The sequence below is a fragment of the Oculina patagonica genome, chromosome 14, assembly GCF_052425735.1.
Source record: "Oculina patagonica isolate OP01 chromosome 14, crgOcupat, whole genome shotgun sequence".
NCBI lineage: Eukaryota > Metazoa > Cnidaria > Anthozoa > Scleractinia > Oculinidae > Oculina > Oculina patagonica.
This window is the reverse complement of record NC_135771.1, coordinates 15,482,795-15,498,936: the sequence shown is the minus strand read 5'-3', so window position 1 is coordinate 15,498,936 and position 16,142 is coordinate 15,482,795. Positions and strand designations below refer to the sequence as shown.

At 39.2% G+C, this 16,142-nt stretch overlaps 1 protein-coding gene across 1 annotated transcript; it reads right to left on the bottom strand.

The window, feature by feature from the left end:
* Positions 1-5,009: 5,009 nt before the first annotated feature.
* Positions 5,010-15,722, bottom strand: LOC144638698 (neuronal acetylcholine receptor subunit alpha-5-like). The gene is made up of 6 exons (XM_078497917.1): positions 15,531-15,722; positions 9,120-9,265; positions 8,603-8,647; positions 8,235-8,344; positions 7,689-7,927; positions 5,010-6,358 (listed from the first exon to the last, which is right to left on the bottom strand). Exons 1-6 carry the CDS (start codon positions 15,577-15,579, stop codon positions 5,655-5,657), a joined length of 1,293 nt encoding a protein of 430 aa, XP_078354043.1. The 5' UTR covers positions 15,580-15,722; the 3' UTR covers positions 5,010-5,654.
* Between the last annotated feature and the right edge of the window lie 420 nt (positions 15,723-16,142).

The window sequence follows — 16,142 nt, the reverse complement described above, 5'->3', positions numbered from 1 at the left end:
GTACATTTTCGCTTGAATTTCATCTTAGCCAGCTAGCCTAGGCCATGTAATAAAACTTTTGATGATATTTTATATTTCAAAACGTCAAAACGACTTCTAGACTTAAGCCAATTACATAAATGGCATCGAGCGGATTTTTGAGCGTTTTACACGAGCACCGTTTTCAGTTCATTTAAGGCCAAGTACGGTTATAATGTGAGAAATAATTGACAGTTCATTCATCTCTGAAACCTTTTTGTCAACAGCAAAAACAATCTCTAAAAGGTTTTCTTCAAAGACTGAAAAACTTGCGAACTTGAGCAGAATTTATGCTTTCAACTTTTCAAAGCTCGGAGTTCGCGATGCAATATACCAGTCAAAAACCTACGATTGCAAGCGTAATTATATGTGATATACATATATATCACATATATATGTAATATATATGTATATTAAAATGTATCAAATGGTATACTCGTGAAATAAGGAAATAATTCCACTTGCATTTTGACAAAACGCGCGTGAAATTATTTCCTAATTTCACTCGTCACCATTTGAGTACCAATACATATTATTGTTTCAAACGTCTCGGGAGATAAATTTTTATTTTCAACATTTCATACAGGTATGTTTTTACTTTTTGGGAAAAAACTGGAGGGGCATGCCCCCCCCCCCCCCCCCCCCCCCCCCCCGGCCCCTCCCCTTGCTACGGCACTGCGTGATACTGTTTTTAAGTTATACAACGTTTTTTTACGTTATATAAGTAATGTTAAGTTTTTCTGTTTGTAACCGTATTTTTGTAAGTTGTGCAGATATTGGCTGCGGGTCACATCTAGGCTACTTATTTTAATTCGAAATTATCCAAAGGCTAATCAGAGCTAACTGTAGATTGTATTGGTGTGAACGCAAAGTCGACCGGAAGCACTAACTACAGATAGGTTTGACGTCACGTAACTTGAGACTAACTGAAGTTTAACTTTAGTTACGTCGTAGATGAGACCCCAGCAACTGTGTTATAAGTAGATGTATATTGTAAATATAGTGTCCATATTATATTGTAAGTAGCTGTAGCATTGTAAGAAGGGTAAATTACTGTGGTATTGTAAATTGAAATAAAAACACCAAATAGTGTTTTCATTTGGTTGTGTAGAGACAGGCAAAGGGAATCTAACTGAGCTGAAAACATTCCGTTGGTTAAACCTCAAATTTTAAATGAGGTTCAAGATAAAACTTGTTGTTGCGCAAATCAGAAAAGATTCCTTTTTTTTTCATTTGAAATATCAAATCATTTCTGACGGTACACCTGTTTTGTTTGACTGTTAGGTTTTTTAATATCCCTCAGGAAACGAGTTCATGTTGTATAAATCATTGAAACATCAAAGCAATACTGATGATACACTTGTTTTCGTTTCACAGTTAGGTGTTTTATATCTGCTTAGGTGTATTTCGATGTTTCCGAAGGAGGAGTGCATTGTCGTGGAAATTAAGTTGTACTCAGCTTCATAACAGCCAAGCTTACATCATCGAACACAAAAGAACGAGATAATTTGTGTAACCACAACAAACAAAACAAAATGTAAACTTGCATAACGATGGACGTATAAATGACGATAAAAGAAATTTAATTTAATTTTTAAAGAAACACCACATTTTGCGGGTTCCTTCACAACTCAATCAGAACACCTTTATTTATTTTCTTTGACGTAACAACATGAACGTCGTGAACATTAATAATAGAAGTCAATTTGCACGGCCTTTTATAAGACTGAATTTTTATTTCAGGAAGTTAAGTAGCTAGTCCAGTTGCGCTCACACGGTTGAATGGTTGGTTGGTTGGTCGATCAGCTGTACAACATTTTTGCAACTCCACTGACCAGCTGATATAATAGTAAAAAGAGTGCAGCATGGCGGCCATATAAAGGCTGCCTTTTTAAACTCAAAGGAGTTTAATATAGAAACACAAAAAGCAAAGAAACAAAATGTGGCTGGCAATAACGTCTAGAAAGTAATCGACCGCCAACAAAGTGGACATTAAGAGCCATAAATCGATCAACGCCTTTTGTATCTATCTGTAGAGCTAGCAAACGAGCATTAGAATATTAAATCGGGTTTCACATAAGCTTCATTGACGAATGATCTATCCAGAAACCAGAGCGTTGGCTAAAATCGAGTGTAATAAGCTGCCCTTTCGCAAGAAAATAAAAAAGCTATTCAGATGTAACAGCAAAAGTAAAGAAAAAGTACATTTTTACCTGAATCAATTGGGCTCCGCGGCCCAGAAGGGGCCCCCAAAAAAAAAAAAAGAGAAAAAAAAAAGACAAAGTAAATTACGAGAGCTCCTATATGTCTTGATATACATTTATTTACAGCGTAATTATTTTACGGTTTACTTGTAAATGCTTTTATTCTCTGAAGCATACCTACAGAGCGATATAATAAACAGACCATTTTAGTGCCACGGGGTTAAAAAAGAGAATATAAAACCTGACCCCTCGCGATCGAGGATTTAAACTCTCAACCTCTCCCGCCACATCCTGAAAACCACTTTAATGAGCTAATCCGACAGACCCGGTCACGCGCGACGAATACATTCTATATCAATGTTTTAGACATCGTGTCTTCTATAAAACTGCTTATTATCGGCAATTGTTTTTTTTTGTGTTTTTTTTGAAAGAAAATTAATAAAGAAAAAAAAAAGGAAAACGGGAGACTCTTTGATTTGTATTATTTAGTTCACGGTGTTTTTATTTTTGCTTTGTAAGTCTTACATACAAGAGCAGTTGTGAGACGGTGGTGTTTGATGAGTTTAATATGAAGTGAGATCATTTTTCCCCGTCTGCTTTCCGGATGGGGACTTTCGTGAAAAGCAAGAAGTGAAACACGAGCTGGTCCGAGACGAACTGAAAAACGAAGAATAAACGGCACGGAACATGGCTATATAAAATATCTTTTCGAGCACGCATCGACACGATTTTTTTCGGCTCTTGTAACGTTATACAAAAGAAATGTTACTAGTGTTAGTAGGATTCAGGTTTTACGCTCGAATCCATCAATATTTTTTAGCTGTTGATTAGATCTATTTACTTCCATCTTAGAAACACTTTTAGAACACCTTTTTTTCTTGCAAAACGAGAGCGCGAGGGATCACGAGAGAGCAAAGTGTGTCTTTGTCTTACTGGGACTAGACGTGGTATCAGTAGGGATATGAAAGGAACGTGGCAGGATCGCTGACTCGATTGACAAACACGACTTGGTACTATTTGATTTTGGACTCTGTAAAACCATGCGTCGTGGAATTTGGCATCCCTCTTCAAGTGGAGTGTACTCGTCGATAAAATTTTGTTTGACAATGTCAAAGTTTAATTGTTGACTTCCGCGAGTTTTCAGCGAGAAACCGCGAGCCGTGTGATACCCGTAGATGACGGAATTCGTGTCGAAGGAGAGGGATTGCTCGGGTTGAACTTGCGAGAGCCCTTTGCGGTACAAATTGACGCGCGCCTACTGGTGGTGAAACATACCACGAAGAAATGGATGCTAACCTACACGGGTTTCCAGTCATCCACGTCGTCGTACACGACTTTGATCATGTCACCGGTGACCACGCGGATGTGATGGATCTGTGCATATGGTGGACATTGGTGTCAAATCAATATACAGTTTTATGTAGGTCCTTTCCTCTGAACCAAAAATGCTTTGACGGTGACTAGCTGACTTGGCATAACACAGTTTGTCACCTTTTTTGATTTTCAACACCGAATTCTTGTCAACTTTCACTTTATCGACGTACCGCGTGCCTTGTTTAACTCTTGTACTTCGTTCGCCAGGATCGCGGATGTGCGAGGTATTAAAACATAACGTGTCGTTCCTGCGAAAATGTTCGTTAGAATTGAGTTCCCGACTCAACTGTTTCAACATCGTGCGGGCAGCCAAGACATAATCCATCCAGCCGCGTACACCGAGTCTTCGCGAATGGTTATAACCTCTCAGACGGCTGCATTTGATGTTGATCAATGATGTTCGGAACTCACTTTGTTCGTCAATATCTGCTTGTTGATGGCTCGTTGGAGCGCCTATTCGATTTGCTTGAGTAACACAGGTCACACTCACACACTGCCACCATGTTGCACCAAGCAAGCTGTGTAATTTCGATGGCTTAATTCAAACCTCCGTACGCGTGTACGCATCTGTTTACGTGATCATGAGGGGAACGAGCAAGGACAACACCCCGATGCAACACTTTGAAATCTTCCATTGCATCCCTCAGCAAGACGTCTTATCCGATTTTGAACTCTTCACCACACTCTTGCTCCTTAGATTTCTATTCTAACCAATCTTTTAAAGAGATAACATCATTTTATTCTAATTTACAATTAGACTACGAGCCCGAGTTTTCTATGAGCAAATAGTCAACGAGGCGCAGCTCATAGAAAACGAGGGCGAGTAGTCTAATTGTTTTAGTAGAAACGCTAAAGGATTGCAGTCCAAAACCTACAATATTGTGCACTTCGAAGACAAAAATCAAGAAAATTTACAGCTTAAAGAGCTACTCGCGCGCGCGACTGTTTTCTATCTGCGAATACAAAACAGTGGGAGAACCAATCAGATTCGCGGATTTCCAATAGAACACAGCTGAGTTTCTACTAATAAATGTTGGTAAAGAAAAACCCTCGTTGATGCCTGTCACTTTAATATTAATGGTAAGGCTTGTTGTCAAGCCAAGTGGTTCGTCAGGCCGAAGCTTATCCTGGTTCTTAAGCATAAATCGGCTAGTAGTATTTCTACTTTCCCCTGGGTGGGATGATTGTCCATCTCAGGGTTATCCCCAGCAGTAAATTCACCGGAGAAGGCACTATGAGTGTAAATGTCATGATCATGCCCAAGAACAGAACGCAGTGCCGCGGCTAGGGCTTGAACCCAGACTGATCGCTCTGAAGTCCGTCGCACTAGCGTTTTGGCAACATTAGGCAAACTCCAGTCGCTTCTCACTTTAAAAATAATAATATCAATATACAAGGCTAGAACACAACACCACCAACATTTCTTTCTTTATTTTGCGTCATGTTTTACTATTTAAAATGCAGCGTGTTACATTTTTGTAAATGTAAACATGATTATGTCGTGGTAACTTAGTTAAATTCAGTTTAAATCTTGCTAATAAATAAAGAGATATAAAAATATTATATGAACATGCACTCTTGGCTCACTATTGTTGCCATGACGCCGGGTTGTTCGAGATGATGACGATGATGACTCTAGGCCCCACTGCATTACGTAACGCTACATAGCAGTGAGTGAACAAGATGCAGAGCGAAATGAATTTATGATCCAGGTCACAAGGTGCTATCACAAAGCGTTTTTATATGCGATACATTAACACAACTTGAAAAAAACACACTTTGGTCCACATTATTGAATATGACAATTTGCACTATATCTTAGATCGTTGACGATGTTAAAGTAGTGTACTTTAAGTAGCACTACATATAATTTTAACGCCACTTTTTGAACAACTCCTGGCAAAATAACATCCATTAAAATGGCTAAAATAAACCGCTTTTATGGCGGGCCTTGCAATTCTTCTTGCGTGAAAACGACGTCGGGACATGCCCCAAACAGGATCACCCCAGTACCCACCCCAGGAGATTGCTGTCTCTATTATGTTTGAAAAAAGTTCATTACAGATGTGCAAAGTAGATAACGCAATAGGAAATCAAGGCAGAAAGAAAGAACAACAGAAAAAACACATGATCCAGCCTGATGGACACTTTTTGCCATGTTACTTCCTCCTCTTTCTCGTCCCAGCCCCTGGGCGAGTTTGCTGTGGGCGATGTGGACAGTTCAATCGCATTCACGGATGTACGAGATTTGACTGGTGGCTGTACCTCTGAGCTAGACACGTGAATTCGTTGAACACTTTTTCTTTTCTTTCTGTTGCACAAGTTGAAAACGTTTTGCACCCACTCCGGGGGAGTGCCTTCCATGAAAAAGACCTTTAGGACAAAAATGTTGGCAAACAGGACCAAGGATATAATGACCATGGTGGCTTGTAAACTTACTCCAAGGATTGGAACGCCATCAGAAGTTTCAGGGAGAAAAGAAGGAATGAGAAGCAAGAAGACGGTCATGGCAAGAAGCATGGTGGTGACAAATCCAATTCTCTCTCCACTCTCCACGGGAATTAAAAAGCTTGTCAGGGCGAGGAACATAAGCATAATGCTCGGAATGGTCAGATAAAACAAGTGGTATAAAGGTTTCCGTGACATTTTCAGCGTGTAAACCACTTCGCGGAAGTCAAATGGACAACAGTCACCGTGATCTGTTAATTCGATTGTCGGCAAGATTTCGTCTATGTTCCAGTCACCACTTGTAACAAACCGATCTGCGAACAAAACATTACGTTACCAAACGAACTGAATAGACGTAAGGGCTTAGAGTAGGGTAAAGGAACAAAAAAAAAACAGAAACACCACATATAGAATGTATGAACTACTGCTTATTTAACTGACTGGCTCGACCGATTGATCGACCGACAGGGCTGACTGACTGACTGACTGACTGCCGGACGGACAGACTGACTGACCGACCGAAAGACGAACCGACTGACCGACCGACTGAAACTTGTTTGTTTCTCTTTTCTTTAAGGTTAGACCAGCGAAGTTTGTTAAATAACTCATTTGTCCGAATTTGATAATCTGCGCCAGTGATCACAGTGATCGGACGGACCGACCGACCGACCCACCGACTGACTAACTGACTGACTGACTGCTGGCTGGCTGTCTGGCTGGATAACTGACTGCTGGACGGAAAGACTGACTGACTGACTGACTGAACGACTGGCTGGCTGGCTGTGTGGCTGGATAACTGACTGCTGGACGGACAGGCTGACTGACTGACTGACTGGCTGTCTTGCTGTTTCACTTGATAACTGACTGCTGGACGGACAGAATGACTGAACGACTGTATGACTGAATGACTGACTAACTGACTGGCTGACTGGCTGACTGTCTGGCTGTCTGGCTTAGAAACTGACTGCTAGACGGGCAGACTGACTGAATGACTGACTGACTGACTGTCTGGCTTAGAAACTGACTGCTAGACGGGCAGACTGACTGAATGACTGACTGACTGATTGACTGACTGTCTGGCTGTCTGGCTTGATAACTGACTGCTGGACTGGCTGACTGACGGACGGACGGACGGACGGACTGCCGGACGGACTGCCGGACGGACAGACTGACTGACTGACTGACCGACTGACTGACTGACTGACTGACTGACTGACTGACTGACTGACGGACGTACGTAAGGACGGACGGACTGCCGGACGGACCGACCGACCGACCGACCGACCGACCGACTGACTGACTGACTGACTGCTGGCTGGCTGTCTGGCTGGATAACTGACTGCTGGACGGAAAGACTGACTGACTGACTGACTGACAGACTGACTGACTGAACGACTGGCTGTCTTGCTGTCTGGCTGGATAACTGACTGCTGGACGGACAGGCTGACTGATTGACTTACTGACTGACAGACTGACTGACTGGCTGTCTTGCCGTCTGGCTGGATAACTGACTGCTGGTCGGACAGGCTGACTGACTGACTGACGGATGGAAGGACGGACGGACGTACGGACTGACTGTCCTCTGGCTTGCTGGCTAACAGACTGATTGACGGAAAAAGATCATAACGTTTGAGATATACTCACTGGTAAATTCACCACTTTTGTCTTCAAACAATTTGATATCCATCCTGTCAACTCCATATGTATAAGAACCAAAGCCTAATTCACAGGTCTGGTTGTCAAACGGCCAGTTACCGATCTCTAATTGGCAGTTGGCTTTAAAAGTAGCTGGTCCACTCCACACACTATTCCCGTTATTGTCCACAGACACCTCGGTGACAAACTTTGTTCGTCCTCCAGCTAAAGTAACGCTGTCATCACCACTGAAATCAAGAAGTTACCTTAGTTTTTCGACACTCAATTAAAAACCGCGCTTATCAGGTTATTGAAACATGGGAGCTTATAACAAAACATCGCCATCAACGCTGGACGCGATCGCTCATTGCGAACATACCGATAATGGCATTATTGCAGTAGGTAAAATAATTATGTTACTGGCAATCTTGGCTTTCTGATGTTTAGGTAAATATTTAATCAGATTCGTTTCCAAAAAACGTTGCAATCTCTGGCAAAATGTTTCACACACAATGACAATACCCCGATACATTGTTTCATCTGCAAAGCACTCACTTGTTAAAAAGAGAAATATCTGGCACCCAGATCTCATCCGGGACAAACTGTACACGACTCACGCCTCCAAAGTCGTTCGGTTCCCAAACAAGGAATTCATTTTTCCAATGCTGTGGGAACAAACAAATTTTGATTAAAAAAGTCTTATTTTTGTTCAAAAAAAATTAAACAAAATTTCTAAAATATGGCCACTTTCAGGATCGCAAGTATGTTTTCTTTCACTAATTTGTACTTGTTGGTTTATTGGCGTGACCAATAATTAATGACTTAATTACATCTAACCTGACTGATGTGCTCAAATTCTCTATTTGTTATATTTGTAGGTTTTAAAAGTAATAGTGAAGTAGCAAAGTTAATAAATAACATACCTGTATTACCCAGGTGTCCAAAATAACTGTTTGTTCTTTAGTGTCCTGTGATATAAGGACAAAACAAAACAGAGTGAAATCATGATGAAATCCCAGAGGAACAGGGAGGAAAATAAGGCGTCAAAGTCTATTACAGTGTCACAAACAATTCAGTGAACTTATCAAAACTTGAAGTCAGATATATATTTAAACGGTGCCAAGTGCGGGAAAACGTCAACCTCGTTCCCAGGATTTTCCCGGTAGTGCTCAGTTTTCAAGATGGCGGCTGGTCCAAAGAAAACGTTTCAACATCGCCATGTCCGCCATCTTGGAAAGACCGTGGGGACGAGGTTAGGAAAACGTGTGTAAGAGAGTCACGATTGGCTTTGGTTTTACTTCTGGTTGGTCGAGAATGTAGCGTACAATAGTAGGAGACCAAAGTAAATGGGAATTACTTTTAACAAATATGCCAAGTACCACAGGCTAAGATTACCATTATTTAGTTTCAAGCTCAGCGGATTCGTTAAATATTACTTACCACTTTAACAAGTCTGCTGATCTTCATACCAAACGCCACCTCCACTGTTTTATTTCCTAACACTGGTCGGACGTTCTTGTCGTAGTCGGTCAGTAGTTGTTGCCGGATTTGATGTTCAAATGAACGGTTAGATCCCCCTAAAACGCCTTTAGAAAATAACTGGTGTTAGTTGATAACTGATAAAAACACAGGAGGTTTCAGGCTGATCCCCACATTTTGGGATATCCTATACTAAAACACCTCAATAGGCCAAGGCCATTAGCCTGTTCCAGGCGTTCGGTTAGTTGGGAAGCGGCGCGAGGAACGGCGAGTGAAAAAATGGCGAGGAGACTAAGGCGAGGGGGCGAGAGAACCAACTCGCTCGTTCTCCTCCCCGCCCCTCCCCTAATTATATTTTTTCGCTCGCCGTTTTTCGCGCTTCCCAACTAACCGAACGCCTGGAACAGGCTAACGGCCATCGGCGAGCTTTCCATATGGAAGTCCCCACGGGGACAATTTGGCCCCTAGTCCTAAGCTCGAAATATAAAATCTCTCGTGCATCAAATGATGGCGCTATCCTATATTAATTATACAACAAATCGGCACGGTGTCCATATAAAGTCATGAATCCCTTGTTATCTGTCATTCGCTTACGAGAGATATTCCGTGCGATTCGATGATTTTCTCATAACATGTCTGCTTGGCAATGCTTTGAAATTGTATTGAACTTTTTGGCGTTTAAAACCATCATTGTGTTACAGTTTCTTAGTATGGCTGAAAATCGACATCATGACGCCAAATTTATTAATACCATGCATATGTGTTCAGCCTTTTTCCTTTGATCTTTATCTTCGAATTCAATTGTAATAATTGCCACAGGAGGACTAATCAGGCAACCTCGCTTGTGCATTATTTAGTACACTTAATTACGAACTTTTTTATTTAGTGCCAGAATGATTAATAAACAAGCTAATCATTGTGATTACCTATACAAACAAGTGACAGAAAGAAAATTTATAAACCAGGGCTGGGTTGTTCAAAGGGTGTGTAATGCTGACCACTGGGTCAACCACTAATCAATGTTGTCAAAATAAACTACGTTTCCATGCTAAAATGTTCGAAAATTTAAAACTGCTCTGCAGAATTTTTTTAAAACGTTACAAAACGTTGTGTATGAGCTTTAACACTTTTTTATCACTACTCAGTGATAAAAATTGGGTCACTTAGAGCTAAAATTATGGTAGTTTCTGACAGGATATGCTGTTACAATGGTGACTGATGTCAACAAAATCAGTGACCACAACCATCAACGGTATATAAGTAAGTTTATTGTAATTCACCAATAAAGAGTTGTTTTTAACTGAACCCAAAACAGGTTTCTTGTTTGAGACGCACCGAATTCATCCCAGAGGAATTTTCATTGACGTTTGGGGTTTTATGTCTAAGAGAAATGTTACTATGTTGGTTTCATTCAGTTGGTAGATATTTTGACTCCGAAAATGAATAAGACTAATTAAAAACAACAAAAATGCTAACGAAAAATTATATCAGATAATGGTTGAGTCAACCATCAACGTATAGAAGTAAGATTATTATTTAAGAAATAGAAAACATGTTCCGTGTTTCTATCAAGTTATAGAAACACGAGTGGAAGTTTGGGAGAACGAGAAATGCTGTGGGAACACGAGTCGATAGACGAGTGTTTCCACAGCTTTTTCGAGTTCTCCCAAACTTTCACGAGTGTTTCTATAACTCGATAGAAACACGGAAAACATGTTTTCTATTTCTTTTAGAAAACAGCACAAAGAAAATAACGCACATTAAAGTAATATTTAGCGCTTTATTTAACATCAAAACGTAGATTCTCTTCACCTCGCGGTTTTACGTCATGAACATAATCGACCAATCATAGTAAGGGAGTCGATGAACAGAAATAAATCAACTGTTCAACATTTGCTTCAAGGCTAAAATTCACCGTTTTTTGCCAAACAAACAAAGAAAACAGGCCCCAAAGTTAACGTAATTATGAGAAATAACTAAGCCGATGGTTTAACTGAAGTCCAGCACTGGAAGGAGTCAAGAATTGTGGTTTTATTTCGCTTCATCGAACTAACCGAATGGTTTGACGACCGACACTGCCGATCGAGCGACTCGAACCTTGGAGGTGAAAGTGCATTATTTTTCTGTTAAAAGAAGTTTGACTCGGCATTCTGGACGAATAACTTGTCCTGTTGAAGAGCTGCGAATAGTTCTGAAGTGCTACAAAGCCTAGAATGGAGTGAAGTTACGCCAATTCATAAACTTCTTTGAAAGGTCAGCCGCTTCGATAATTTCTTTCACAGACAATATTTAAATGTGTGGCGGGCTCTGTAAACATCTTACTCGCTTGTTTTCAGGTGTGCAAATATTTGTTTAGTCTTAACCTGGTTTTTGTCAGCTGTGACATTAAAATTTGGCACAATTCTTAGTTGTTATTTTTGCATTGCTTTTTTTAGCGCTGTGAATATTGATTGCCGTGTCTACGACAACTGTCTGTGTCTCCATCGAGTTATAGAAACACAATATTTAACCAATCAGCGCACGTATTTACTTTGTGCTATTTTCTAATATTCATTATAATATAGATAGGAGTCTACGCGCGCTCTGATTGGATAAAAACCTATGTTTGACCAGAGCATAAAACATAGAAAAATCATGTTTTATTGTTTTTCGTCAGCTTTCCTCGGGTGCTTGGCGCGTCGTTAACTGTTCGTTGGCTATAACCACTCGTATCCAACAAGGCCGAATGGAATAATTGTTTTATTAAATTCCTTTTTAAGTTTAAATCCACTGGACATTTCATTTTGATGTAAACGAAGTGAAATTATGAGGAGGCGGGAAAAATTGCGACGCGGTGTTCACTTCTTGAGTTGAATGAAACTCGCAAGGAAAGCGAGCGAGACAGTTTTCTTTCGAAGATTTTCCTCGAAGATCTCCTCTTAAATCGTCTATTCATGCTGGAAAATTGTTAAAATGAATTAAGATTTACGGGAAGATCCGAAGCAATCGCTTTTTTGGAAATTATACGTCTTGTTCAAGTCGAACGAAGCAAGGGACAGCTGTCATCGAGACTACTATATCATGCTGAGACGAAATTGCACTCAGACTCGGTGAAGTTTATTAAAGTTAAAAAAGACAAGATCAAGATTGAAAGGTAAAAACTTACCTGAAATGCTTAGCCTTATTTTACGTCGAACGCTGAATGAAATTGGGTCAGTTTTCTGGTTTTCCCGTAAACTAATTGCTGATTTTAATCTTTGCTCGGTCACTCTCGTTGTACATTTACAAGACCTTATTTTTAATTAAACTTTTCACTCGCGGTGTCTAAAATCTATATCATAAAGCAAAGAAAGAAGCCTAAGCCATGTTTTATACTGTCATAAAACACTCCGGGCATTTGAGAACACTCGTGAAATGTTGAAAACATTCACCTGCGGCTCATGTTTTCTACATTTCCCTCGTGTTCTCAAATGCCCGTCGTGTATAACAGTATAAAACATGGCTTAGGCTTCTTTATTTGTTAAATAAAAGAGTTTTTATTGACTGTACCTAAAACAGGTTTCTTGTCTAGAACGCACTGAATTCAACCAAGAGGAATTTTCATTGACGTTTGGGGTCTTATGTAGAAGAGCGATGTTACTATGTTGGTTTCATTTGTTAGATATTTTGACTCCGGAAATGAATAAGACTTATTAAAAACAACAAAAACGCTAACGAGGAATTATAGCAGGAGACTCGCCATTAACGCCTTCCATTAGGTATTATTTAGCGATCATACAAAAACGGCAGCTGTTGCTCTTAAAATGCAAGCCAAATATAACGGGACGAAAATATCTACTAATTATTTCTCCGTTTATGACAAGCACAAGAAGATCCAATTGTCACATGTGTTGTCATTATCACAAAATATTTCGTATTTACTTTACAAAGCAAATGTAGAGTGTCAAAACCTGCAAAACGTTTGACCCATGTCATTTATTTCAAGCAGGTGAATAATCAATGTGATCAATGATATTTTACAGTTTCACTTTCAAAAGTTCAAAGCACCCCTTTTATAGCGCATCTTCGTGCTATTTTGCTATGTTGGAAAAATATAATAGCTATCTTTCAGTCTTCACAGTTAGGTTTGCGATCATCTTCAAACCGTTATTTTATTTTAGGTTGCAGAACTGTTTTAAAGGCAGAGACCGACATAAAGCAGATTTGTGATTTTTGAAGAGTGCTATATTTCGGCTGGCCAAACCAGCCTTCTTCACTTAAAAAAAAACTTACAATGGCTCACAATGGCTCATGCACATGTTAAGTTAGAATTATCGCGCAACATAAATACGGTTGGTGTGATATCTCTAGATTTTTACCGACCTAATTAAATGTAGATGTAGACTAAAGTAAACATGATGATTAAGAGTAGAAAGACAAGGTTTGAATTGAAAATGTTACAAAAAATATAAAATGAGGCAAACTTAAATAAACGGAACTAAAACTAGAAGGTTTCTTTCTCCAATATTAAGGCCAAAGAGATCCAATGTTCTGCCCTCAGAGATTGAAAAGGTTTCGCTGATCATCACCTTACGTATCGAGTCTCGTCTGGAAATATTTTTTCGATGTGGGTTAGTGCCATGTCGTTAAGAGAAAATGTTTGGCGACTGTGGTACGTTTAGATTTGGTGCTGGAATTATATATGGTGCGGCATTGTGTTCATTACATATGTCAGTCTTCTAAGCGTCGTTTAGTTTCTCCTATATTGTGCCTTGCCCTTGACCAACGACAAAATGGTTCGTATCCGGCTTGCTTTAAGGTTGCGAGCAAATCGCCCCAACTTTGAAATAAACTACCAAGCAATATCTTAGCAGCAACAATTAAATCAAATAAATAAACTCTGATTTATACTTACTGTTCATTAATAGTCCTTGCAAGCAAAGAATAACGAGAGCGAAGGCCATGACAACGAACGGTTCTGAGCTGAATCAGTTTTATTTGACTTCACGCCTACGACTCAACTCGGATATCGGCTTACAAAATAGTTTATATTGTTGTGCAAATTGACTTCAATCTATTGAAAACGTGTCAAATGTATGGTTTTAACCTCAAAAAGCTATTGAATAATTCGGTTTGTTTTGTTTGGAAATGATGAAGTCAATATTGTGAGCTAAATTTTTACTGCTCGGTTTAGTTCTAACAAAAACACGGATACGGGTTGTGAAGTAAACGGTTGGGATAAATATTGGTCGAAATAAAAAAATTAAAAGACGAACTGTCCTTTTGTGCTTTTCTCGAGGTAGAGAAAGTTTTAGTAAGGTTTAAGTTCTGATCAATATTAAAATTCTTTTAAAAAACTGTAATAATTTTCCGACGATCATCGCAGTCAGAATGGCAGAAAACCAATACCTTTTTTAAAAAAAAACTGTCTATAAAAAACATAACAATTATTTTATGAATATAGATTTTTAAAGATGGAGGTTTATATTGGTGCTAGACTGCAGCTCAGCTCCCTAAATCAAACCTTGATTCCAGCGTAACTTTAAAATGCGACACTTTATATAATTTTTGAAGCACAGACCAAAAAATCCCAATCTCACTATGCTCCGTCGAAGGGCTTACACAGTGCTAACGCCCCGATACGTACGTCAGCTTTTCCAAATTCACTTCGACGGTTTATTTACCTTGATCAATTTCCAGTTGATAATTAACTACAGATTCTTTAGAAACTAAATAATTTTGTCTTAAAAAAGGCTAGATGTTGTAATTAGTAAAAGAGGAGAGATACTCCGAAAGTCGCAGACGTTCTTTCACATCAGGGCTACTTAATGATACCAAGGGTCATTTCTAAATCGGTATCGAGTGAGAAAATATGGCTGCAAGTTACCGAAGAAAGTTACAAAACAAGTTAAACAGAAGAATAATATCAACTTATCAATTATTCATTCGCGATATGTCCGGTTCATAAACGTGCGTCTTCGCATTATGTACCGGTGAGTTAAGTCAAAACAATTTAAAAGGAGTGATGTATGCACGAGGCTAAAAGAAGTTAATAAAAAATATATATAAACATCCTAACGTTGTCCGGCGACTCACTGTCATCATCAATAAGTCGAACTGAAAAGTTTGGTTATTTATCAGTAATACTTTAGTTTATAGTTGTATTTTCGCTTTATAATATATCACTTTACCTTTTTAGCGGACATTATCTCAATGTTAAGACTAGCGTTTTAAACAAATGGAATGTAACCCTTACAATAGGCCCAAACTCCTTCGAAAAGTAAAGCCTTTGAGTCCAGTCAGTGAGAGTACGTGATCTAGTCAATGACAGTGCGTTATCAGGACACGAATTTAACATTCAGTAAATACATGTACGGCTTTAAGAAATAAATCAATAAACATTAATACACTTACCGTTCATATATAATCCCTGCAAACACAGTAAAACTAGAAGGAAGACCATTTTGACACGGAATGTTTCGAAAGTTTCAGGTTTTGAGAGCCTTGTGCAATGTATTCACGTTACATAAAGTCACGCTTGAATTAATAACTACGCTTTCTCATCGACGCAATGATTTTACTAATGTTTAGATTGTTGTGCAAATTGACTTCTATTGTGATGTTTACGACCTTCACGCTGTTACGTCAAAGGCAATGAATAGTGTTTTGATTCGGTTGTGTTGTCACACGCAGAGGGAATATTACGTGCTTAACACGTTCCTTTAGTAAAACCTCAAAGTGAGGGTCGGAAAACGAGCTCCTGTTGTGAAAATAAAAAAGAGTAGTTTTTTATTCAAAATATCAAAACAACATAGACGATATGCTTATTTAGTTTGACAGATAGGGGTTTTTAATATCCGTTAAGGCGTATTTCGATGCATCAGAATGAGTGCATTGACGTGGAAATCAAGAATCACTCAGGATAAGAGCCAAACTTACATCATCGAGCACAATAGAACGAGGTTATTTGGCGTGTAACCACAACAAACACACACACAAAATGCAAACTTGCGTTACGACATTAAA